At 58.9% G+C, this 25307-nt stretch overlaps 1 protein-coding gene across 6 annotated transcripts in view; it reads left to right on the forward strand.

Moving 5' to 3' along the window:
- Nucleotides 1–25307, forward strand: part of TBC1D9B (TBC1 domain family member 9B) — a 54305-nt gene that overhangs the window by 26366 nt on the left and 2632 nt on the right. For 3 of the 6 annotated variants that reach the window (XM_037817600.1, XM_037817606.1, XM_037817604.1), the window contains 16 exons: nucleotides 798–1005; nucleotides 2740–2952; nucleotides 8357–8518; nucleotides 8943–9093; nucleotides 9828–10042; nucleotides 11893–12010; nucleotides 14366–14651; nucleotides 16087–16216; nucleotides 16330–16428; nucleotides 17908–17976; nucleotides 18917–19157; nucleotides 19522–19587; nucleotides 21482–21553; nucleotides 21818–21868; nucleotides 23259–23321; nucleotides 23706–23812. In XM_037817600.1, coding sequence (XP_037673528.1) covers nucleotides 798–1005; nucleotides 2740–2952; nucleotides 8357–8518; nucleotides 8943–9093; nucleotides 9828–10042; nucleotides 11893–12010; nucleotides 14366–14651; nucleotides 16087–16216; nucleotides 16330–16428; nucleotides 17908–17976; nucleotides 18917–19157; nucleotides 19522–19587; nucleotides 21482–21553; nucleotides 21818–21868; nucleotides 23259–23321; nucleotides 23706–23812 — 2251 coding nt within the window. Of the gene's footprint in view, nucleotides 1–797; nucleotides 1006–2739; nucleotides 2953–8356; nucleotides 8519–8942; nucleotides 9094–9827; nucleotides 10043–11892; nucleotides 12011–14365; nucleotides 14652–16086; nucleotides 16217–16329; nucleotides 16429–17907; nucleotides 17977–18916; nucleotides 19158–19521; nucleotides 19588–21481; nucleotides 21554–21817; nucleotides 21869–23258; nucleotides 23322–23705; nucleotides 23813–24931; nucleotides 25297–25307 lie in introns of those variants that run through there. The other 3 variants (XM_037817605.1, XM_037817601.1, XM_037817603.1) reach the window with 3 other exon arrangements.

The following is a 25307-nucleotide window of genomic DNA, read 5'->3' on the forward strand; positions in this document are numbered from 1 at the left end:
TGTGGGGAAGAAAGCTGCCCTGGAGTTGCCCTAAAGCAGACTCTGCTCTGGCAATCCTCCTGAGCATATGGTGGAACCTTAAAGAGAGCATCGGTATGGGATGGAAACCGTATATCCAGCAGTTCAGACTCACATCACCAGAATCACAAACAGGAAGCCCCAGCGGGACTCTCCGTGGGAGCCCCAGTAGCACGTGGGGCAGCACCGGGAACCCACGGAGTCGGCACCAGGGCCAGATCTCACCCCCAGGCACTGGGGAAGTTGTCACCACAGATCAGAACTTCACATAGATGGATTAGTTCACTGTGCACTCTTGTATCTGGCTCAGTTTGCTCAGAAGAATATTTTTGAGATTTATCTATGATGTCGCATATATCCGTCTTTTCCCTTTCTTATTGCTGAGTATGTTCCATTGTATAGATGTAGCTCACCTTGTTAATCTAAAGAATAATAATAAGCAGCAGCCTCAGGGCCCTAGAGTCCATCCTGGGTGCCCCAGTCTGAGCAAAGCAGTGGAAGCGTCTGGGCGCTGCCCGGGGAGCCTCCGGGTCTCCCCACACAGGCGTCCAGTCCCAAGGGCACGCTGCCTTCCAGCCACTGCTGCTGGTCACATGAAGAGCCCATGATTTCTTGGTCACTTAGCGTGTGTCTTTTACTAACGTAAGATCCCTGGGCATGACGTACTCAGAGATCCCGTATCAGCCCCATTCCCCGCGGAGGCACAGAAACCGAGACCCAGACAGGCCTCGAGGTACCCTCCGGGAGTGCTGGCCTGACGACATCCCTGTTTCTTCCAGAGACCTGGACGCCCGGGCCAAGAATGAGTGCTACCAGGCCACCTTCCGGCTGCCTCGGGATGAGCTCCTGGACGGCCACACGGGCTGCACCCTGTGGACGCCGTTCAACAAGCTGCACATCCCTGGGCAGATGTTTCTCTCCAACAACTACATCTGCTTCGCCAGCAAGGAGGAGGATGCGTGCCACCTCATCATTCCCCTGAGAGAGGTGGGTGTCCTCCGGGGGGTCCGGGGCCTGGGGGCCTGGCCCTGCCCCAGCTCTGCCCGGCAGTAGGGCAGCGCATGAGACGTGAAGGGAAACGTGGAGGGCCCAGTGGGGCGGCCAGCCAGAGACTGGAGGCGTAGCTGTGAGTGGGAGGCACTGGATGTGCCCCCCAACCCCCAGGGATCGCTGCCCTAGCAGGGAGGCAGGGTGGTGAGAGCCTTGGGGTAGGCCCACCTGCCAGGGGAGCTCCTCCCAGGCCTGGATGGGAGTTACAGGGAAAAGCCCCGCTTGCCTGGCTGGGCCTGGAGGACCCCGTCCCCGCACTGACTTCCGAGTGAGCCCTCCTGCCCCCTCCAGGAGCCAGGCCGCCTCATGCTCCTGCCCAGACACCCCCGCGGCTGTGGCTCCATCTGTCGGGGTACTTTCTCGGGTTTATCGGGCTTCCATGGTGACCCTGGTGGCTGCAGTGAAGGGGTGCGGACGCCGATGGGGAGGACCTGCTCCCAGACAGGCCAGGGGCTGTCCTAGCACCTCCTCCTTGTGGCCTGGCAAGGCAAGGCCAGCAGTTTGACTTCGTGAGTTCAGTGAGGTTCTGCACTCCAAGCCATTGCTTAGACCACGTTAGAGAAGTGAGACCCCCTGCCCTCGATTTGCAGACATGCTTGTGAACTGGTATGGGGCGGAGGAGGGCAGCGTGCTGCCTCAGTTTCCCCGAGGGAAGTCAGAGGCAAAGGAGTCAACAGATCACCGTTGTGAAGGCTTCAGGCTGAGAGGCTCAGGCGTGGCCCTTGACCCCCTTTGGGCACCAGGCACCACAGGTTCGTCCTGGGCATGCTACAGACCCAGCCCCAGGGCTGCAGGGTGGGCCCCAGTTCCGCTTCTCGGGACAGCTCCATGATGTTTCCACCTGTGGAGGCTCAGTCGAGCTGGAGGGACAGGACCACCTCCCCCTGAAGGGCTGATCCCGGCACCCTAGGCCTCAGTCACTGGGGCCAGTGTCCCCTGGCAGCACTGCTCTCCCTGTACACGGCCCACTCCCCACTGTCCCTGCCAGGGAGGTCCACAGGGGCCCCCGTTCAGGCATGGCAGGAGGGCTGGCCCACACACGTGTCGGGTGGACTCTCACCCCTGTCAGGAAGGGGCGCCCCGTCCATCCAGGTGCTCAGGTTAAAAAGCGGCCGCCAGCCTCGCTGCTTTCCCATGTCCTAACCCCAGCATGTCCTGCTGGCTGTCCTCAAAAACACATCCCAAGTGCCTCTGTCCCTCCCTCTCCACAGCCACCACCAAAGGTACCGTCCTCTGCTGGGGCCACTCAGGAGTGTCCAGGCCACAGCCTTAAACACCCGCAGCCACCAGAGAAATTTAAAATGTAGATCACATCACGTTGAGGCGCCACTTAGAACCCACTGAAATGTAATGTGGGGTCCCAGGACAGAATAAGGACATCAGGGGAAAACTACAGAAATCTGAATAAACTGTGGACGTTGGTTAATAAGAATGAATCAGAATCAGTTAACTAACTGTAACAAACGTACCCTACCAGTACAAGACATTAATGAGAAGGTGCTGTGTGCTGGATATTATGGGAACTCTCCATACTAATATTCTACCTAGAAGAAAAAGTTAATGACAGAGGGAAGGGAGAACTAGAAAGTAAATCTTTCCCATGATACTAAATAAAAAGCCCAGCTTCACATCCCAAGATGCAAATGGCCACAAGTGTCTCTGCCTCCTCAGGTGACCATCGTCGAAAAAGCCGACAGCTCCAGTGTCCTGCCCAGCCCTCTGTCCATCAGCACCAAGAGTAAAATGACCTTCCTGTTTGCCAACCTCAGAGACCGCGATTTCTTGGTTCAGAGGATCTCCGACTTCCTCCAGAAAACGCCGTCCAAGCAGCCCAGTGGCTGCATCGGGGAGAGGAAACCCAGCGCGGCGGACCCAGCTCCAGAGGTGAGAGGCCCCTTGGGAGCAGGGCTGGGGTGCCCGGAGAAGGGCCTGATGGCACATGACAGGGGTGCATGATGCAGGCCTCTGGCCAGGGGCAGTGATCTGCCCACGACTGGAGAGAGGTGTCTCTGCTACTCCCCTGCTCTGTACCCCCAGTTGGACTGCCCAGCCCAGCCCCTGCAGAGTCAGGCTTCCTAGCCTCACCGAGCCCAGTGGCCTGTCACCGGGGTCACAGACCCCTCTGCGCTCTGCCTGACCCCCTTGCCCGCTTCCCAGTGCCCACACTGGTGGTCCGTCTCCTTCTGAGCATCACTTGTGGTCTTGCCCAGCCTACCTCAGGGCCCATTTCAACTGAGAAGTCCATCCTTCCATCCTTCAGGAATTCCTGCTGCACTAACAGAAACCACCATTTAGTCTGTAATCAGTGGTCCAGTTTTCCAGGGTGTGTAACACTGTGTCTGAAACCATATGGCCCCCAGATGCTGGCCCCCCAGGGGCTCCTGAGGGATCAGGGCCTGCTGACTGGCAGCTGCAGGCTGAGGGTCCCACACACTGGTTTGGTTTCGCTTGGCCTTTCCACTCGGGTTTCTCTACCCGTCGCTTCACCCCTACACTTTCATATTAATCGCTCATAGATAAGAATCCCCCCTTTTATCCACTTTCTTTTACTGAAGTATAATGTTCTTACAGAAAAGTGTACAAATTTCTTAGTAAATTATTGCACAGCGAATACACCAATGTAGCAAACCCTCAGGTTAAGAAACAGCATTTCTGAGACTCCGAAACCCCTTCATTCTCCCACACAATCACTGTTCCCTCCCTCCACCCCCAAAAAAACTGCTATTGTGTCTTATAACACTACAAATTATTTTTGATAAGGACCCCCTTTTTTAAAGACTTACCTGTGACCAGCAGAACCAACAAGTCCTTAACATTGTCAGTACTTGTATCACGTTCCCTGAAACATAGATGTACTTTTTACAGTTTGTCTGAATTGAGGTACACATGGATCATACATCACAATTCCTTGATAGGTCTCTTAAACCGTTGTCGTCAATAGGTTTCTGCTCCATTTCACTTTTTTTCTTTTGTCTCTTGTAGTATTTTATTGAAGGTATTAGGTCATTTGTGCTGTAGTTTCTCACACTCTTGTTTTTACAGATTGCATCCCTTGTAGGCTCTTACTGCTTCCGTTTTCCCCGTTTCCTATAAATTGGTGGTTGAGTAGTGAGATGCGGAGACGTGATCAGATGCAGGCCCAGTTGGGGTTTTTGTTGGCAGGTCTACCTGTAGTCAGGTTTGAGGTGCTGTGTGTTTCCATCAAGAGGTATATTAACACCTGATTATCTCTTTCTATGCTGTTATCAGTCATCAAACATCTTTGCCTAGACCCTTATTAGGGACTGCAAAATGGTGGCCTTCTAATTCTGTCACTCCGTCTTCTGTTTGTTAGCCAGAATGCTTCTCTGAAGAGAAACTTACCGTTACCAACTATTTAGTTACCCTGAGGCATGGTTTATATAAAGCACAATAAATGTTTTATTCTTTGCTTTTATTCACCCATTGTTAAAATAATGAGTTGGTCTACTCGTGTACTTCAAACATGGCCCTTTCTCTTTTTACATTTACTTTTTAGTATAAGTATGAACTTACAGATTTAAACAACTTGATGCATTTCAACATATTATAGATATCATCCTTATTCCATCTTTAGCCAGAGGAGTTATTGTGTCCTCCTGTCCTTTTTTGGTTGTTTTTTCACTTTGTTTTTGCAAAACCGAACACACTTTTCTTTTCCGCACAGTGCAATCCAGTATACGTGGAAAAGTACTCTGTGTCACACTCATGATCAATGCCCTCTTATTTCCATTTGGTATGTCTTTGAAAACCTGGCATATCATTTTGGTAAAAATCACATAAAAGGCCCCAAAAAATTGATCCAGGAGTCTTCCCAAACAATACATTTTCTCTTCATTAGTCAAATCAACGCTTCACTGACGGGAATGAAGTGCGAGCACGACACTGACGCTCATTAACAAGGAAGACTACTCTCGTGCTTTCAAGTATAAAGATAAACTTTGAGTGGCAGAGAGCCTATTTGACTGTTTTTCCAAATAGGCCCCTGAGAATTTAAGAGGAAAGCAATAGCACCATTACACTATTTTCCTGGAAATGAAGTCCTATAACCTGCAGAAGCAAAAAAGGGCCCAAGACACTGGAGAGGCAGCAGAGCTAAACGGGGGGCCTTGTTTACGTGGGTAAATCACTGAACGTGCTGTATCCTGCCATGTCCTCCGTGAAGTCCACTCTTCACTGGCTTCACAGCAGCTTGGTCTTCTGGTCTTACAGCGGCTACTTGGAAGACTCTGGGTTGTAATCTTTATAGTTCCAGGAATGTATCTTGGATGAACTGCAGGGCAAGATGCTCCATTCAAAATATAGATGTTCTCATGGTGCAAAGGCCCTTCTGTGGGGTGCAAATGCATCAGCTGCTGTGGGAGACAAACTGCCATCCTCTTTAGCGAGAGTACGCTGCATCAGCAACCATGCCCGGCTAATTCTTCTTCCTGCACTCCCTCCTGCGCTGCAACTGAACCAGCCATTTCGGCATAATTCCTGTTCTAGAATCTCACCATCTGGTCCAGTCAAGTACGTCATTACTGTCTGAGCCACTGTAGTCCTCGTCCTCATCCTGTAATGTACTCCCATGCTCTGGTCACTTGATCAGTCTCACTCCTTGTCTGGGTCAAGCCAACCAGCTTGGGAGAAAATCCTTTCACCTAAGTTGCCACAGCACTCTCTGTTTCCATGGTAAGAAAAAGCGGAGTTAAACTAGGCAGCAGTGGAACAGCATGTGTTTCATCCACGACTTCAATCCCACTTTCTTGTTCTTCTGGACAGATATCAGGGCAACGGGTGAAACTAAAATAAACCGCTGCCCACTGGCCCAGGGGATCCTTGTCGGTTTCAGGCTCTCCCGTATGAGCTGTGAGGGAAAACGGTCCCCCGAGTACAGGCCTGCAGAGGCTCGCCGCGTTCCTTCTCCGGCGTGTCTGCCTTTTCTTCTTGAGGAATTTCATCCCAGCCAGTAAAGCTCCTCCGATAGCAAATGTGAAAGCTGAGCACTCCGGGAGACAGGCCCGGGCTGCGAGGGCGCGTGGGGTCTCCGGGAGACAGGCCCGGGCTGCGAGGGCGCATGGGGTCTCCGGGAGACAGGCCCGGGCTGCGAGGGGCGCGTCGGGTCTTCCGGGAGACAGGCCCGGGCTGCGAGGGCGCGTCGGGTCTCCGGGAGACAGGCCCGGGCTCCGAGGGCGCGTGGGGTCTCCGGGAGACAGGCCCGGGCTCCGAGGGCGCATCGGGTCTCCGGGAGACAGGCCCGGGCTCCGAGGGCGCGTGGGGTCTCCGGGAGACAGGCCCGGGCTGCGAGGGTGCGTGGGGTCTCCGGGAGACAGGCCCGGGCTCCGAGGGCGCGTGGCGTCTCGGGAGACAGGCCCGGGCTCCGAGGGCGCGTGGAGTCTCCGGGAGACAGGCCCGGGCTGCGAGGGGCGTGGGTCTCCGGGAGACAGGCCCGGGCTCCGAGGGCGCTTGGGGTCTCCGGGAGACAGGCCCGGCTCGAGGCGCCTGTTCCCGGGAGACAGGGGGGGGGGGGGGGGGGGGGCCCGCTCCGAGGGCGCGTGGGGTCCTCCGGGAGACAGGCCCGGGCTGCGAGGGCGCGTGGGACTCCGTGAGACAGGCCCGGCTGCCGAGGGGGCGCGTCGGTCTCCGGAGACAGGCCCGGGCTGCGAGGGCGCGTGGGGTCTCCGGGAGACCGGCCGGGCTGCGAGGGCGCGTGGGACTCCGGGAGAACAGGCCCGGGCGCGAGGGCGCGTGGGTCTCCGGGATACAGGCCCGCTGCGAGGCGCGTGGGGACTCCGGCAGACAGGCCCGGGCTGCGAGGGCGCGTCGGGTCTCCGGGAGACAGGCCCGGGCTGCGAGGGCGCGTGGGGACTCCGGGAGACAGGCCCGGGCTCCGAGGGCGCGTGGGGTCTCCGGGAGACAGGCCCGGGCTCCGAGGGCGCGTGGGGACTCCGGGAGACAGGCCCGGGCTGCGAGGGCGCGTGGGTGACTCCGGGAGACAGGCCCGGGCTGCGAGGGCGCGTCGGGTCTCCGGGAGACAGGCCGGGCTGCCAGGGCGCGTGGGGTCTCCGGGAGACAGGCCCGGGCTCCGAGGGCGCGTGGGGTCTCCGGGAGACAGGCCCGGGCTGCGAGGGCGCGTGGGGTCTCCGGGAGACAGGCCCGGGCTGCGAGGGCGCGTGGGGACTCCGGGAGACAGGCCCGGGCTGCGAGGGCGCGTCGGGTCTCCGGGAGACAGGCCCGGGCTGCCAGGGCGCGTGGGGTCTCCGGGAGACAGGCCCGGGCTCCGAGGGCGCGTGGGGACTCCGGGAGACAGGCCCGGGCTCCGAGGGCGCGTGGGGACTCCGGGAGACAGGCGCGGGCTGCGAGGGCGCGTCGGGTCTCCGCGGGCCCCCTGCTGCCCAGGTCGCCCCAACTGGGCCCCCAGCTCAGTCCCCGAGATCAGCCTGAGGGCGTCTGCTTCGCGCCGCCCCACGACTTCCGGTGCCGGCTCCGCTTCCGCTTCCGCCGGAAGTTAGGGGCCGCGCTCGCCGCCCGTGTCGCCCAGCGGTTACACTCGAGGTTTCCTGTGTCTTCTTGACACAAGCTTGGGCGTCCTCGAGAGCCGCTGTGCTTCCCGGCGGGAGGGGCGTGTGGTGTCGTCGTTGAATCTCAGTCCGTGAGACACTGGTCCGTGAGAGTGATCGGTGTAGACGTCCCCGCGCCCGGCTCCCCAGGACATCGGCAGCCCCGGCCGGGGCCCGCAGGCCTCCACCTGCTCCACCCCTGGGGTGGCTGGAGACGAGGAGAGGTTGCGTGGAGGAGGATGGGCTCCATCGGGGTTTCAGGCAGGGGCGAGGGCGGGCCGCTCGGGGTGCCCGGCTGTCGCAGGGCTGGTGCCCCCTGGGGCTGCGGCCGGGAAGGGGCCGGGGAGCAATGAGGGGACACGAGGCGGGGTGAGTCCGAGCTGCCAGGCCCCCGGGTGCCTGGGGCACAGCAGCACCTCCGTCACGCGGTGCCTTCTCTGCTTCCCCCCGGCCTCACCGAGCACCAGGCAGGTTGAGCCCAGACTCCTTCCCGGAGAGGGCTTCTGACTCACCAGTGTGCACGGGGCTGGGTGCAGGGAGGACAGGCGTGGGCTAGGCAGAGAGGCTGTAGCCGTGCCCCCTGCTCAGCCAGACCAGCTGCTTCTATCCTGGAGCACCGTCCACTGCCCCTCCCTCCTGCTGACCCTCCGTGGTGTGACATGCCTTTGAAAGGCCCCACCGGGCAGCACAGTTGTTAGGTGCTTTCCCTTCCCTGTTTTATTTCCTAGTCTCCCTCAGCTCCTCAGGAGGTATGGGAACAGCCCACCAGCCCGATCGCCACCCTCAGTGGCCACCACAGCTTCTGTGCACAGGAGGCACCCACTGCTTCCCAGGGGCTGCTCAAACTCTTCCAGAGAAACACGTCCATGGAGGTTCTCGGAGCCAAGGGGGTAAGCTTTGGTGCTTTGGGCACAGGCCCCGAGCACGACTGGTTCTGAGTCCCCAGGAGGATGCTGGAGCCAGCTCAGCTGGGCCTGCCGGGTCAAGGCTCCTCGGGCTGACCGCTGGGCTGTAAGCTGGGCCGGCCACTCCCTCGCCTGCTCAGGAGTGGGATTCACCACGCAGCTCCAGGCCCCTGAAAGGAGAGGCCACCCTAGCTTCAGAGTCATTCTCTTGATGACTCACGGGATGGCATGGGCCCGCTTGGCCTTGGGCTTGCCTGCCTTCTGACTGATTCCACCTGTGAAATCTGAGCTGGTTGGCCCTGCACAGGTGGATTATTGACATGGGAGGCTTCGGCCTTGCCTGGAGGAGGACTTTGTGATCTGTGGCAGCACTTTGCCCATAGATCCCCCTGCTCTCCCTTCCCCTCAGGCCAAGGAGAAGATGAAAGAGGAGTCGTGGAACATCCACTTTTTCGAGTATGGGCGAGGCATGTGCATGTACCGCACGGCTAAAACGCGCGAGCTGGTGCTCAAGGGCATCCCGGAGAGCCTCCGAGGAGAGCTGTGGCTGCTGTTCTCTGGTGAGCGGTGGTCTGCAGACCCTCAGCCCTGACCCGCAGAGCCCTGCTCCTCAGACTAGCTCGTTCGATCCCTGAGCCCGCCCCCCAAGGTAGGCCAGGAATGAAGGGAGACATTGCAGCTCCCGGTGTGAGGTGGCTGTCCAGGGCCTGAGCCAGAGGGGAACCCCATGGAGCCTCCCCTCTGCAGACGGGCTCTGACAACATTAGCAGTCTCAGCTGCTGGGCAGGTTTTAGGAGGAGGGCAAGTTGGCCGTCCAAACTCACTGGGTGGAGAGGCCAGTCTTCCAGGGCTGCCGTTTCACATAACACAGAGCAGTCGACTTAAATGACAGGCACTTAATGTCTGTAGCTTTCTGGTGGTGGCTTCTCAGCAATCTGTGGCTTGGTCTCTGCCCCGGTCACATGGCCGTCTGTCTCCTGCTGCCTCCTACTTCTGTTCCCCAATTTCCTCTGCTTGTAAAGACTCCAGTCACGTTGGGGTGGGTTTGGGCACACCTTAGCTAGTACCATCTTCAAAGATTCTCTTTGCAAACAGATTCACCTCCACAGGGTCAGGGGTTAGCACTTGAACATGTTTTTGTGTGGGACAAATTCAGTCCATAGCAAGCAGTCACAAGGGAAACTGCCTCCACCTCATAAGCAGCCCCATGTCCCATCTCCCCTGGGGTGCACCGATGCCTCCACCCTCTCAGAGTGCTGGGAGGAGGGGAGAGAGCTGCCCTGTGTCTCCCCAGGGGCCTGGAACGAGATGGTGACTCACCCTGGCTACTACGCTGAGCTAGTGGAGAAATCCAGGGGGAAGTACAGCCTGGCCACAGAGGAGATCGAGCGGGACCTGCACCGCTCCATGCCCGAGCACCCTGCGTTCCAGAACGAGCTCGGCATCGCTGCTCTTCGGCGGGTGTTGACTGCCTACGCTTTCCGGAACCCCACCATCGGCTACTGCCAGGTAAGGGGGCTGGGTGGGTGCTTGTGGTGGGTCCCCAGCCTCACCTTCTGCAGCCGTTCACCCTGCACCAGAAAAAGGTGTGGTTTAAAAGAGGAGTTGGCTGCTGATCGCATCCCCATGCCGTCCATGAGGTTGTCTTCCATGTGCTTCTGCTCTGGGTCCCGGTGGCATTTGGGTTTGAATTTGGTGGGCATTGTCCTGATCAAGTCATATGGCCTTTTTATAAATAACATCTTTATAGAGCTATAATTCACAGAGCACACAAGGCAGCTGTTTAATGGTTTCTAGTGTATTCACAGCATTGTGCGGCCATCACCACAGTAAATTTTGGAACTTTGTGTCACCTCAGAAAGAAACTTCAAATAGATAGTTGTATACTGATGTTCTTAGCAGCTTTAGTAACAATAACCCAAGAGGTGAAAGCAACCCAAGAATCTATCAGCAGGTAAATGGACGAACAAAACATGATACATACATGATAGGATGTTGCTACAACATGGATGAACACTGAAAACGTTATGCTGAGTGAAACAAGCCAGACGCAAAAGAATAAATAGTGTATGGCTCCATGTATATGAAGTATCTGGAAATAAGCAAATTCAGAGAGCCAGAAAGTAGATTAAAGGGTACGTGGGACCAAGGGAAGGGAGACAGGGAAGTTATTGCTTAACGGGTGCCAAGTTTCTGTTTGGGTAATGAAAAATTTTGGTAATAGATGTTGTTGATGATGGCATAGTGTTGTGGATGTAATTAGTACCACTGAGCTATACACTGACAAACAGTTAAATTGGGAAGTAGTTTGTTGTGCAGATGTTACCACTATAAAAAGTTTTAAAAAAAAGAAAGAAATTGTGTATCTTTTAGCAGTCACTCTACATACCCCTTCCCTCCCCCAGCCTCTGGAATTCTTTCTGTGTCTATAGATTTCCTGATTCTGGAGGTTTCATGGGAGTGGAATCACACTACATGTGACCTTTTGTGTCTGGCTTCTTTCACTTAGCATAATGTCTTCAAGGGTCATCCCTGTTGTTGTATATATCAGAACTTCATTCCTTTTAATGGCTGAATAATGTTCTGTTATGTGTGTATACCATGTTTTCTTTATCCGTTTGTCCATTGGTGGGCATTTGAGTTGTCCCCACCTTTTTCCTGTTATGAATAACGCTGCTGTGAACAGTCGCGTACATGTTTTTGTGTGGACACGTTTTCAGTTCCTTTGGACGTGCACCGAGGAGTGGAATCACCAGGTCGTGGTTCTGTCCAGGAACTGGTTCTCCACACTGTTTCTCAAATGCCGTTTCACTTGCCCTACTCCGCACCTGGATTTCAGGGCAGCAGGCTGATTCCCCAGAGCTCAGTGTTCTGAGTGACCAGCTGTCCACATGCCAATACACTGAAAGCCAGTGTGCTGAAAATCAACCAAACATTTTGCCAAATCACCAAAGCTTTTTCTCGCAAAGTCCTTTGTGAGGTTTCGGTCTTGCCGCAGCCTCCCTGCAGGGTGGGGTGGGGGCGCGTGACCATCCAGCTCAGGTCCACCTCAGCTCGGCTCTGCCTCACGCCGCAGTCACCAGGCCTGGCTCCTCGCTGTACCATGGCCTAAATGTCCTGCCTTCTCTGTTTTCTTGGGGTCTGCTGGCCTGTGGGCCTACTGTGGCTGTTTCTCTCAACTTGGTTTCCTGCACATTGACTTTTGGCAAAGGGCCCTGGAGCCAGCTGGATCCTGGGTGCCTGGGAGGGCAGGCTTGCTTGTACCTGGCGACCGACACGGGCCCCTCTGGGGGCGGGGGCAGTTGGCTCGATGGCCGGCACTGCGAGCCTCATCGTTTCCTGTGTCTGCACACCGGCAGGCAATGAACATTGTGACGTCTGTGCTGCTTCTCTACGGCAGCGAGGAGGAGGCCTTCTGGCTCCTGGTGGCCCTCTGCGAGCGGATGCTGCCTGACTACTACAACACCAGGGTGGTGGGTGAGTGCCCCGGAAGGCCGAGCCCATCCTGTGTCTGTGCTCACACAGGGCCCACGGCCAGCCCAGGGAAGCACGTGGTCTGGGCCCCATTATACAGACCCGGAAACTGAGGAGCGTCAGTGTTGTAGTGTCCTAGGCTGCCCCAGCACGTACTGTGAAATGGGTTGGTTTGAACAAAGGGGATTTATTCTCTTACTCTTTGAGGCCAGGAAAATATCCAAATCAAGGCTCCATCAAGGTGATGCTTTCTTCCCAAAGACTGGCTGCCGGCGATCCTCGGCTCCTCTGCCACTTGGCGAGACACGTGCCGGCTTCTGCTGGTCGCTCCCTTCTCTTCTGGGTCTCCATGATTTCTGCTTATTGTTTCCTTGGTGCTTTCTCTCTCTCTCTCTCTCTCTCTCTCTCACTATTTGTTCATGAAGGGCTCTAGTAACAGGATTAAGACCCATCCCAATGGGGTGGACCACACCCTAGCTGAAGTAGCCTCATCAGAAGATCCTGCATACAGAGGGCTCACACCCACAGGAGTGGATTAACTTTAAGAACATGTTTTTCTGGGGTCCAGAACGCCAAACCACAGTTACACAGCTCAAAAGTGCAGGGCGGCGCACAGATCCCCAGCTGTCTGACCCTGCAGCCAGGCTCCCCCCGGGACATCATGTGGGTTCCCGAGGAGGAGCTGGGAGGCAGAGAAGATGGTACCCGTTTGGGATGTTTAAAGACCTGTCTGGGGCCTTAGTCTGCCAGGGCTGCTGACACCAAGAAGGCAGACCGTGTTCTCTGAACAGAAGTTTATTGTCTCATGGTTCTGGGGCCAGAAGTCCGAAACCTGGGGGTTGGCGGGGCCGTGCCCCTCTCGAAGTTGGGGAGCCATTCTGTCCACTCCACTGGACTGCCGGCTGGGCGGTGATCCGTGGCAGGCCTTAGCGGTGGCAGCATCACTCACACTCTGCCTTCGTCACATGGTCGTCTCTCTCTGTCTCTGCAAATGTCCTCTCCTCCTAAGGACACCAGTCACATTGCATCAGCGTCCACCCGGATCTGGGCTTCACTGATGCTGTCTTCAAGGATCCCATCTCCAGAAATAGGACCAGGGGTCAGGATTCAAACATGTCTCTTGAAGGGACATAATTTAGTCCCAAACAGCACCTAAACCACCCTCTAACTTTTTAAAAACTTTTTCACTGTAGAAAATCATTGGGCATACACAAATAGAGAGTACAGCAACCCCCACGTACCTATTAACCAGCTTCTATTATGAACTCGCAGCCAATAAGACGTGTGATTAAATGGAAATTGGCTTGTAACTTGATTTAATTACATATATAAAAGGTCTGTTACTCTTCGTTGTCCTATTGCCATTTGGTTTTTGGAATTATCCTCTTGGGGCCCTTTAGAATCTTATCTGTTTCCCTGGCATTAGGGCAGGACACACAGAAACCGCCAAAGTGGTGTTGACTTCTGTTCTAGTTTGCTAATGCTGCCAGAATGCAAAACACCAGAAATGGATTGGCTTTTATAAAAAAGGGGTTTATTTGGTTACACAGTTACAGTCTTAAGGCCATAAAGCATCCAAGGTAACACATCAGCAATCAGGTACCTTCACTGGAGGATGGCCAATGGTGTCTGGAAAACCTCTGTTAGCTGGGAAGGACGTGGCTGGTGTCTGCTCCAAAGTTCTGGTCTCAAAATGGCTTTCTCCCAGGACGTTCCTCTCTAGTCTGCAGTTCCTGAAAAATGTCACTGTTAGTTGCTCTTGGAGTGTTTTTCCTCTCTTAGCTTCTCTGGAGCAAAAGTCTGCTTTCATTGGCCACCCTCAAACTGTCTCATCTGCAGCTTCTGTGCATTCTTCAAAGTGTCCCTCTTGGCTGTGTCAAGCTTGCTCCTTCTGTCTGAGCTCCGGTAATCAAGACCCACCCAATCGGTGGGCCAGCACCTCCATGGGAATTATCCAATTACAGTCATCACCCACAGTTGGGTGGGGCGCATCTCCACAGAAACACTCGAAGAATCACAATCTAATCAAAACTGGTACATCTGCCCACACAAGATTACGTCAAAGATAATGGCGTTTGGGGGACATAATACATTCAAAGTGGCACAGCTTCTGACTTCTTGTGTCCCACAAAAGATGATGGAAGAAATGCTTTTCACACCATGATTTGGCAGCTGTAGAAAGAACACCTACAGATTTCTTTCCCTTGTTTTCTTTCTTCCTCCTTCCTCCTTCCTCCCCTTCCTCCCCTGCCGCTCACTCCCAGTGGGACTGGCCTGGCCCGGGGTGGGCAAGGGTGGGACAGGCTTCCTGGGCGTAGGCTCCCCGGGAGGCCGCCCCGACCGCCCCTCCCTCCGCAGGTGCCCTGGTGGACCAAGGCATCTTCGAAGAGCTCACGCGGGACTTCCTGCCCCAGCTCTCGGAGAAGATGCAGGCCCTGGGTGTGATCTCCAGCATCTCGCTCTCCTGGTTCCTGACCCTCTTTCTCAGCGTCATGCCCTTCGAGAGTGCCGTGGTCATCGTCGACTGCTTCTTCTATGAGGGCATCAAGGTCGTCTTGCAGGTGGCCTTGGCCATCCTGGACGCCAACATGGAGCAGCTGCTGGGCTGCAGCGATGAGGGCGAGGCCATGACCATCCTGGGCAGGTGACGGGGCCAGCTGCTGCCTCCTCAGCTTCCTCCTGACATGTTAGGCGCAGAGCGTCCTGTTCCCTGCCAGCCTGGGTGCTATTTGGTCAGCGTGCAGTGACTGTGCAGGCCTCACCCAGGCCCCAGGCGGACCAGGGACACTCCAGGGGCGGGAGAAAGAAGATAGCGTGCGGATAGCGACAAGTGACGAGGGCGCGTGGGGACGCTTTCCGAGGGGGTGACCAGAGCTGACACCCGAGCAGTGACGGTTCCTGGTGTGGTCAGGAGACAGCTGACGAGCAGGGCCTCCCGCCTCTCCCGGTGGCTGGCTGTCTCTTACGTCCACACAGCAGTCCGGCTCGTGCCTTCTCTACCTCAGCAGCCTGGCCACCCTCCCGTCCGCCAGCAGAGCCGGCCCACGCGGGGCTTGCTCGTGGCAGCTGTGGCTCGAGGTCCTCCCGGCCTCCTCGTCCTCCCTGAGTCCCACCCTCATCCCCCCCATTCTCCCCACACCCAGCCCCTTCCCTCCCTCACCTCGGTGCAGGCCCTCGAGTCCCGTGCCCGCGGGCAGCCCACAGCACCCTTCCCGCTGGGAGTCTGGTCCTGTTCCTCCCCTGCCCACCCGCCTCCTGGTGCCCCGTGGAAAGGAGCTGTCTGAACGCCTCACTCCAGCCCCAGCTCCAAACGCTCCCAGGCCTGCCTGCCCACGTGCATTGATCTGCCCGACCTGGGACCTTCCCCAGCCACCCACCGAGCCCATCCAGGGGTCTCCACTCATGGGGCCCTTGCGTTCTGGCGGGGTTGAGACCTCCCTGCCCTGCCACACTGGTGTCGTGGCACAGAGCCTGTGGCTGATTTTCCTGCCCATTTCCTGCGTGAGACTGGCTGGGTCCCCCTCGGGAACCCCCTCTCCAACCTGTGTGATCCCAGGGCCTGGGAGGGAGGGAGGCCTGGGCTGGGCCTGCAGCAGGAGCAGAACTTCTGTCCCTCAGAGCCTGTGTCCCTGGAGAAGCCGCAGCAGGGCTCCCCCACCGCCTCAGGGCTGGGCCTCACTCCTGCGCCTGATTCCCCCCAGCTGTGGTGGGCAGAGCCGGCCCCTCACACCCCGCCCCGGGGTCCCACAGCAGCTCTGCCCCCAGCCAAAGCGCGGGAGCCCCGGGCTGGGACAAACCCTTCTCCTGTGCTTGGGTCTGGGCTTAGGCTTCCAGCTCCAGCTTCAGTTAGTGCTCTGCGCCTGTCTCAGGGTGGGCAGGGGCTTCTCTCTCCAGGCCTTGGGGTGAGACCCCTGCCTGGCCTCGCCCCTCCCTGCAGAGCCAGCCCCCTCTCCCTGCCTTCCTGGAGGGTCCCCAGTCCCGATGAGACAGGGTCTGCATGCACCTGGGGTCCCCCGTCACTGGGGGGGGGTAGGGCTGGGTCCAGACTGACAGCTGCCCTCTGCCCTCCAACGTTGCAGATACCTGGACAATGTGGTCAATAAGCAGAGTGTTTCTCCCCCCATCCCACACCTCCATGCCTTGCTGACCAGTGGAGATGACCCCCCTGCCGAGGTGGACGTCTTTGAACTCCTGAAGGTGTCCTATGAGGTTAGCACTGGGGGCAGATGGGGGGCACGCTGGCTCGACTGGGCCACTCCGGGGTGCTGGATGCTCTGCTCTGGGCTGTCGCCTCATCGCACGGAATCACTTCTGGCCTGCAGAAATTCAGCAGTCTGAGGGCCGACGATCTTGAGCAGATGCGGTTTAAACAGAGGCTGAAAGTGATCCAGTCCTTGGAGGACACGGCCAAGCGGAGTGTGGTATGGACTGTGGACGGATGGATAGGGCTCCAGCGTCTCAGGCTGCCGGTGGGCGGGGGGCAGCCCAGGCACAGGGGCTGCTGGGGGGGCTGCAGACCGCTCCGCATGTGGGGAAGGGGGGCTGCAGAGCCCCACTTGGGGCCCTGTCCTTGCACTTCCCTGCTGTGTCGTCTGAAGGCTGCCGTGCAGCTGGAACCCTGGGGTGCAGTGAGTCTGGGGAAGTGGGGAGAGGCCCCGGTCTGTCTCTCTGCTCCACGTTAGTCCACGGGAAAGCCTCTGTGGCCTCTGCCTACAGGCTGCACTGTCCCGGCCCGGCCTTGCCCAGTGGTCTCCTGCCCCTCCCCGGGGAGGCCGGTGCTCCCCACCCTCCACCTCTCGACCCCTCACCCCACCCCCACCCCCAGAACATCCGGTGCCTCAAGCCTTTCCCCGCCTCTCTAGAGGAGCCAGGGGCCTGCCTCCCTGTGCCCCAGTGGCCTGTCAGTGGTCTCTTGTCCTCCCAGAGGCAGGAGCGTTTCCTTATTCCGCTTAGTACCCTCAGCCGTTCTCTTCCGGCCTGAAGCGAAGAGGGCACTGTGGTCCCCACAGTGGAAACAGACTCTGGCTAATTTAAATAGGAAGGGAATTGACTGGGAAGTTGTAGGATTCAGACCCAGCCAGGACAGGTCTCCCCAGGGATCCAGGCAGCAGGAGCGAATGTCCGCCCCTCTGCTGGGTGTGCAGGAGACAGGCTGCCCAGCTGCCACAGACACGCCAGGACTTCCCTTCCCCACTGCCCACCCCAGAAGGGAGCTCGCAGGGGTGCAGACTGAGGGAGCAACGCGTGACGAGGGATAAGCCTGCAGTCCATTTCCTGAATGGACCCCGGGCCTCCCGGCAGACCCCATTTGCTTGGCTGGCTGGTGACACTAGAAGGGCAGTCGGGGTCTCTGCCTGTTCCATGTGGGGACAGCCCCAGAGCTCATCAGGAGCGGAGCCGGGCCCCGAGATAAGCCATCACGTATCAAAAGTAGCCAGTTGAGACAGCGAGCCAGGATGGAAGCGACAGTGAGGCCCTAGTCACGTGGTGTGACGCTGTGTGCGGGAGGCTGACCCCGCGGAAAGCAGCGACTCCCCCGTTCCATTCCCCCCCCATGGAAAGGTGCCCGGTTAGGGTCAGACGGGTCAGCGTCTCACTGCCGAGGGAGCCCCCAGACCCGAGGCTCCTGCTGTTCTGCAGACCCGGGGGCCGGGAGGGGTGGGGAGGCCAGGAGTGGGAAGGCGCTGAGCACGGAGGCAGCGTGGAGAAAGGGGCCCCTCCCCGCCCGAGGAGGGTCAGGAGGCCCCGGGAAGCCTCGTGGGAGGAGTGTGAGTGCGTGTCAGCGCTCGGCTGCGTGGGGAGGGCGGCCTCGTCCCACAGGGCCTGCCGGGTGGCGCCTTCCCAGTTGGCCGTAGCAGGAGCTCGAGGCTCCGTCACTGCACCCCCGTCCTTCCTCCTAGGTCCGCGCGATTCCCGGGGACGTCGGCTTCTCACTCGAAGAGCTGGAGGACCTTTACGTGCTGTTCAAGGTGACGGTCGAGAGCGGGGCCTTCTGCGTCCCCCTCCCTGGATCGCGAAGACCCGGCCTAGCCCCTACAGGCACCCTCAGCCTGGCAGCCTCCCGCCAGGAGACAAACGGAGTCCAGCTTCCTCGGGTGCTGCCACCCTGAGCCTCCCCTGGCAGAGGGTAGTCGTTCTTGGACGGGAAACCCACCCCCAGAGGGCTGTGCTGGCTCAGAAACTGAGAAGTCCAGGGTTGCACAGCCCCAGGTGCGGCCGGTTCCGGCTGCCCGGGCATCCCGTGGCTCCCGTGTCCTGTGGGGCCAGCCCGTCCTCTTGGTAACCCCAGTGGAAAGAGAATCTTTCTCTCCAGAAAAGACCCAGATTGGTCATTGCACTGACCTGAGTTAGGCACCTTCCTTGAGACGGTTGCTCCAACTAGAGAACAGTGTCCACGGCTGGGCCAGAGCTGGGCCTGCAGCCGCCCATTCCTGGTGAGGGGCTGATCAGTCCCCTCCGACTCTGTGGCCCGAGGGCAGGACGGGAGGGGTTCAACCAGAAAATTCCCAAGGAAATCCAAAGCGATGTTAAGGGAAGGAGGGAGGATACTGACACACACACCAGACACCGTCCGCCCCCTCTGCCAGGCCCCGGCTGTTGGTCCAGCTGCCTGCAGCTCAGTCCTCGAGGCGACCGCAGTCCTGTGCCCTTGGGGTCAGGAGAGTCGAGCCCGGCTCAGCCGCTCCTCTGCTGGGGCCGCTGGGGCCAGCTCCCAAATGCCCTGTCTTCGTACATGGGGGTGCTGAGGATTCTTTCACGAGCGGCTTTGTGGAGTTGCTGGCTGGGTGCTCACCTCCCCTGGGGTTCTGCAGTTTGGGTTGTGCAGGGTCGGGCGTCCCAGCCAGCCCAGTGGTCCCGGCAGCCGCGGCCTTGGGAGGCCCAGCCGTCTCACTGGACATGTCCCCGCAGGCCAAGCACCTGGCGAGTCAGTACTGGGGAAGCAGCCGTGTGGCAGCCGGCCGCCGGGACCCCAGCCTGCCCTACCTCGAGCAGTACCGGATCGATGCCAGCCAGTTCCGGGACCTCTTTGCCAGCCTGGCGCCCTGGGCCTGTGGCTCGCACACGCCCGTGCTGGCCGGGCGCATGTTCCGGCTCCTGGATGAGAACAGGGACTCCCTCATCAACTTCAAGGAGTTCGTGCTGGGGATGAGTGCGTGCCCCTGGGGCCCTGCCATGCCCTCACCTTTCCGAAGGTGCTCTCCCAGCGCCAGCCCCAGTGGCTGTCCCCACCACGGCCAGCAGGGCGGCCTTGACCCCTTGTCCCTGGACAGGTTTACCCTGGGAGAGGCGGGTGTCCAGCGAGAGCCCTTCCTCCCTTTCCCAGTTTGGTTCGGGGCTGCCGCAGGCCCACAGAAGGGCTGAGCTCTCCTGCAGGGCCCGTGGGAAGGCAGGAGGCCTCGGCTGGCTCACGGCGCTGCTCTCCCAGAGGGCACCGGGGAGGGTCCCAGAGGCGGGCCAGCAGCGGCCTCGGAGCCCACTCCCCAGCGTGCCCCTCCCCCTGGCCTCCCCAACAGGCGGGATGTACCATGGGGACCTGACGGAGAAGCTCAAGGTGCTGTACAAGCTGCACCTGCCCCCAGGTGAGAGCCGCCTCGCCCCTCCCGAAAGGCCTGCATGTGTGTCTGGGGTCAGGAATGCGGGGTACTGGGCCTCACGGCAGGGACTGGGGTCAGCATAGCAGGGTGCCCTGGTTGGGGGTGGACCACCCGAGGAGGCAGCCAGGGTGCTGTGTCGGGCCAGCCTGGCCTTGTTCTGAGAGCAGAGCCAGGGCCTGGGAAGGGGCGTGGAGAAGGCGAGGTGCCGGGCGGCCCCCGGGCAGCAGGAGTGTCATCGGTGCAGACGTGCTCATGGGGGCACCAGGCAGCTATCTGCAGGCTGGCGAGGAGGCTGGCATGAGCAGGATTCGGGTTTTAAGCCTTGGCTCCTTACATTCACTAGTTTGCCTTAAGTTTCTCGAGGTCCTGTCTGTTCCCAAAGGGTCAGCCTGCAGGGACCACCGAGGGCCACGGGGCCCCAGGAGTCCTGCCACACAGCTGTGAGAAGGGCCCCTTCTCCAAGATGCACCCCGATGCTCATGGGGTCATGGAGAGGCTGGTACAGGGCTGGTCACCTATGGGCAGGCCCGAGCCTTGTGGGGACGGGCTCGGGGGAGGGTCCGAGGCCCCATTCGCTGGGAGCTCCCCCCTGCTCAGCCAGGGCGTCAGCCCCATTTCTCCCAGGAGAAAGCTGAGGCTTGTGTGGTGATTGTCCGTGGCCGAGCTGACCCAGATCCCGTTGTTTCTGATCCGCCCTGGCTCTCTGTGGCAGTGGAGCAGTGGTTCTGGGCACCGGCTCATCCTCAGAACCAGCTGGAGTGATTATCAGGACACGGGTGCCTGGGCTTCACCCCTAGGTTCTCACAGAACCGGGATGGGCTGGGCCCAGACGGCTGCGTTTTCCAAGCTCCCCAGGGGATTGCTCTGTGCAGCCCGGGCAGGTGGAGCCCTCTCCCGAGACCTGTGTTCCCACCTGTGCCACCTGCCTGGGGACGCCCCAGGGCACGCTGCTCTCTGGTGGGTGGGTGCCCTGCACTGCTGGAGGCCAGGCCCGGGTGGCTGAGGATGACGGGGTGGGCTGCGCGCTCAGCTCCCGAGCCACCCCCACCCCTCTCCATCCACCTCACCCGGGGCACCCAGGCCTCGAGGTTCCTGCCCAGCAGCCTCCTTCCAGGGCCATGCCCCGTTAGACCACCCACTCTGCCCCGCTCTGTGCAGCGGGAAGCATCAGCCCCCTCACAGCAGCCCCGTGTGCTCCCCATCGCTGCCCACTGGGCCGGACAAGGCGCAAGGGTCATGTCCTCTGCTCGTGGCCGGCGCCTGGGCTGGGAGGGACGCTCCCTTTCCACTGGACGCCACTGTGCCCCGATCGACAGGCTGTGTTGTCACTGATGTTGTTGTTTTAACTTCTATTTTGAAATAATTCCAAAATTCCAGGACAGTTGAAAAAGTAACATAAAACCGTACGGAGAGCTCCAACACCCCCTTCCCCAGATACTCAGATCCACCAGCTGTCAGCACACTGCCACCTTTACCGTATCGTTCTCTGTCCATCCATCCGTCCGTGTGTGTGTGTGTGTGTGTGTATCTGTGTGTATCCTCTAAACATTTGCAGGTTTCTGGGTGGGTGGTACACACGTTTCTTGAACACTTAATGCTTCCATGTTTATTTCTTAAGAACAAGGATATTCACTTACGTAACCATTTTACTGATTTTTTACCTCAACTATGTATTGCATTTTCAAAAATAACTAAAAGAAAAGTAACATGGCCAGCACTCGTCCTGTTCACCTTTCACTCTGGGCCCTGCAAGTGGGCACTGGGGGGTTGGGGGAGCGGAGGGGCTGCGGGGAGGTGCGAGGCCTGTCCTGGCCTCAGGAGCTGTGAGCCGAGCAGCCCGTGTTTCCCTGCCCTCGCTTTTCCCTGCTCCCGGGCACAGCTCTGCGCTCAGAGGAGGCCGAGTCGGCGCAGGAGGCGACCTGTTACTTCACCGAGGACAGCTCCTCGGAAGGTGAGACGCCCCTGGGACCCCGAAACTCCAGCCAGGCCCCGCCACACGGAGCCCACGGAGGTGGTCTGCATTCGGAGTGCCCCCTTGCCCCCGGGAAGGGCTGCATGTCCCGGGCCCTGCCGTGAGGAGTGGGGCAGCTGTCCCTCTCCGGGGGCGGCCTCGGTGCTCTCCCTGTGGGGTTCTCACCGTTTCCCAGTGTCTGTCTCCCTGGACCTTGGCCTCTCCCTCCGTCTGCCTCTGCTCCTCCTCTGCTCTCCCTTCCAGCTTCTCCTCTGGCCTCAGATCTGGATCTTTTCCTGCCCTGGGAGGCTCAAGGTCAGTCCCCGGGGAGGGTGGGTCCCCTTTGCACTAGGCTCCCCCAGAGCCTCTGGGTCTAGCGCTCCCCTGCGTGGTCTGAGAGCCTCGGAGCATTTCCCGGGGACCCTCCCGGAGCTTCCCCGTGTAACCCAGCCTCTCCCCGTGCTCGGGGCTGGGTGGGGGGGTTGGTGAAGCAGGACACAGCACGGGCCAGCAGCTCACGGCCACAGGCAGGAGTGTTCCCATGTCTGGTTCTTAGAAAAAATACACAATTACTCATCGCAGCAACGTGACGCAGACAAAGCCTAGACGTGGGGATGCCGGAGGAGAACGGTAGATGCTTGCTTTGGAAAACGTTTTGATGTTCCACATAACTTTTTCATTAAAAAAAATACATGCATTTAGTGACTGTTAGAGCACAGCCCTGTCCTCCATTTAAAGCCCATTGGGAGCAACTGCCCCAGGCTGAGGTGGACACTCCGGGCCCTGGGGTTTGGCAGCTGAGCGGGTGGTGGGTAATGTATTCAGAAAATTGGTCATCACTCTGCCCTGTGATTTCCCAGGGAAAAACAGAAGGTAGTGGGTATTGAGATTTACGTGGCAGTCCTACTGACCGTGCAAAGGCTTGAATTGGGTTGTTAAGTGTAAGGGCCTGGATTTCAGCCACACAAACCCAAAGAAGCAGGAGCAGCTTCTCCTGTTTGATTACTCGGAATCGGGGACGCTGCAGGTTTCTCCCCGGTGTTCCTGGGAAAGGCCAGGGACGGTGGAAGCGAGCCCGTCAGCAGACCCCGTGGAGTCTGGTGAGAAGTCCGGGCCTTTCTCCACCACCCCCCAGCTGGCAAGGCCACTTCAGAGCCAGGTGGCTGCCGTCCGGCCCGCAGTCTCCCCACAGCCACCCTGCCTCGGGGGGCCGTCCTGGAGAGCTGCCTCGGCTCACGTCCTGCAGGGGAGCACGGCGAGTGCCAGCTCCTGCAAACGTGTTGCTTGGGGTGCCTGGTGCTGAGTGAGCACCAGACGTGTGTGCTGTAGAATTCTTCCTCAGCTGTCACGGCAGCCGCAGGTCAGACCGGGAATTAGCACATCTCTGAATGTTACCTTTTTCAGCAGACACTAAAAATCATTGATTCTCGTACTTTTGTCCATAATGTTCGTTATTAATTTTTAAAAAATAGTATTCCTTTGACAGAGAGGAAGTGAGGGCCCATGGCCTTATCTGTTAATGTAACCTGGTGGGGAAACGTCCTCGCCCCTCGCGCGGGTGCTCCAGGTCGGGCAGGAGAAGCCTCTGGAGGAGCCTGCCCCGTGCTGCGGGAGAGCCGCGGTTCAGACCGGCCGAGGACCTGACTGGCTCGGAGCCATGAATGAGAACACTCTGCATATTCTTTTTATCTTCCCGGTTGTCCAGAAACGCCACAGCCAGAAGAGCAAGAGGAAACTGGGAATGGAGGTGTCCAGGATAAGAGAGCAGGTGAAAGCCATTGCCAGCAGGTGCTGGGAGAGGCCCCGGGGGTGGGGGGTTCCAGGCGCCCCTTGCTGCCCCCCTCCCCAGCCATCGCCGCCACCACCTCCCTCCAGGGGTCTGCTTCCTGCCAGGCCCCTCCAGCAGCATCCACTCCCACCCTCCTCACTCCGCCCTCCAGGGATTCCATCACTTTCAGGGACAGATTTGGGGGCATCGTCCCCCACTTAGTTCAGACCTGCTTCAGCCTTACTCGGCACCCAGGAATGTCCAGGGGTCCTGCTCCGTGCCGGGCTCTCACACCCGGGAACATCAGCCCTCTTCCTTCCTGCTGCCAGCCCCCAGGAGAACAGCGGCTCTACCCGGTTAATCTGTTTCTTTCTGAACTCGCAGAGGAGAGGGGGACCAGCCCCCCCGACTATCGGCACTACCTGCGGCTGTGGGCCAAGGAGAAGGAGGCTCAGAAGGAGACGATCAAGGACCTTCCCAAGATGAACCAGGTAGGCCCAGGCAGAGCCCGTGGCCCAGGACGCGTCAGGGGATCTCCTGTGGGTGGGAGTCCCCTGCCTCCGGGGCCTTCTAGTCCTGGCCTCGGCCTTGTGCACGTGCTGCTCCTGTGCTGGAATGCGTTCAGATTTAATCAGCATCCGTGAACCACGAACCAGAGTCAGACAGGGAAAAGTGAGCCTCAGGTAGCCACACACACACACCGCCAGCCTCACACACACGCCAGCCTCGCGCACACAATCAGCCACGCACACACACAAGTCAGCCTTGCGCGCACACACGTCAGCCATGCACACACATCAGCCTCGCGCGCACACCGTCAGCCTCGTGCACATGGTCAGCCTCGCGCACACACCGTCAGCCTCGTGCACATAGCCTCGCTCACACACTGTCAGCCTTGCGCACACACCGTCAGCCACACACACACCATCAGCCTCTCACACACATCAGCCTCGCACACGTCAGCCATGCGCACACACGTCAGCCTCACGCACACACCGTCACCCTCACAGTCAGCCTCGCACACACACCGTCAGCCATGCACACACACTGTCAGCCTCGCACACACATCAGCCTCGCACACACCGTCAGTCTCGCAACACACCGTCAGCCACGCACACACACCGTCAGCCACGCGCACACACCGTCAGCCTCGCGCACACACCGTCAGCCACGCGCACACACCGTCACCCTCGCGCACACACCGTCAGCCACGCGCACACACCGTCAGCCTCGCACACAGCCAGCCACGCGCACACACCGTCTTACACACAAACATACCTGCGGCACCCTGCTCCTTCCCGGGGCCCAGAGGGCTGTTGTTCTTTTGCTGGGTCTCAGGGTGGGAGCTCGGCATCTTGCTGACCCCGGATACCTGAGCAGAAGCCGTTCTTGGACCTGACCACAGCCCCTGGCCCTGCTGGGACATCCCTGCTGCCTGAGCAGCCTCCCCCGCAGGCCTGGGGAATGGGGGCCCTATGAAATGAGGCTTCATCCCATTTCAGGCCAGAAGGCCCGAATGTGGGGGTTCAGTACCAAGAACCTCACTCTCCCACCCCACCCCACGCACCTCACCTGACCCCGGTGGGGTCACCTTGTCATCACCCTCCAAGGAGCTTCTCTGAAGGACGAGGTTGAAGCTGCTCCAGGTTACAAACATAAAAAGCCGGAGGTGATTCTGGAACCCAATGAAGAGATCCCTGTAGTGACTGGGTTTAGAACAGCACAGCAGAAACGTCTGTCCCGCTGACAGATGGAGAGAGGCACAGGGAGGGACGCCACATCAGAACCGCGCTGTCGCAATGCCGAAAGAGGCAGCGGGACCAGGAGGCCTGTCCAAGGGCTGTGTGGCATTGGGCAAGCCGCTGCCCTCTCTGGGTCTCAGGTTCCTAGTCTGAAAAATGATTCACACGACACCCTCTCAGCACTAGCGAGAAGGCCAGCACGGCTAGTCTGGCCAGCTTTCCCATCTTCCAGTCCTTGCATTTT

Source organism: Choloepus didactylus, chromosome 24 (genome assembly GCF_015220235.1).
Source record: "Choloepus didactylus isolate mChoDid1 chromosome 24, mChoDid1.pri, whole genome shotgun sequence".
NCBI lineage: Eukaryota > Metazoa > Chordata > Mammalia > Pilosa > Megalonychidae > Choloepus > Choloepus didactylus.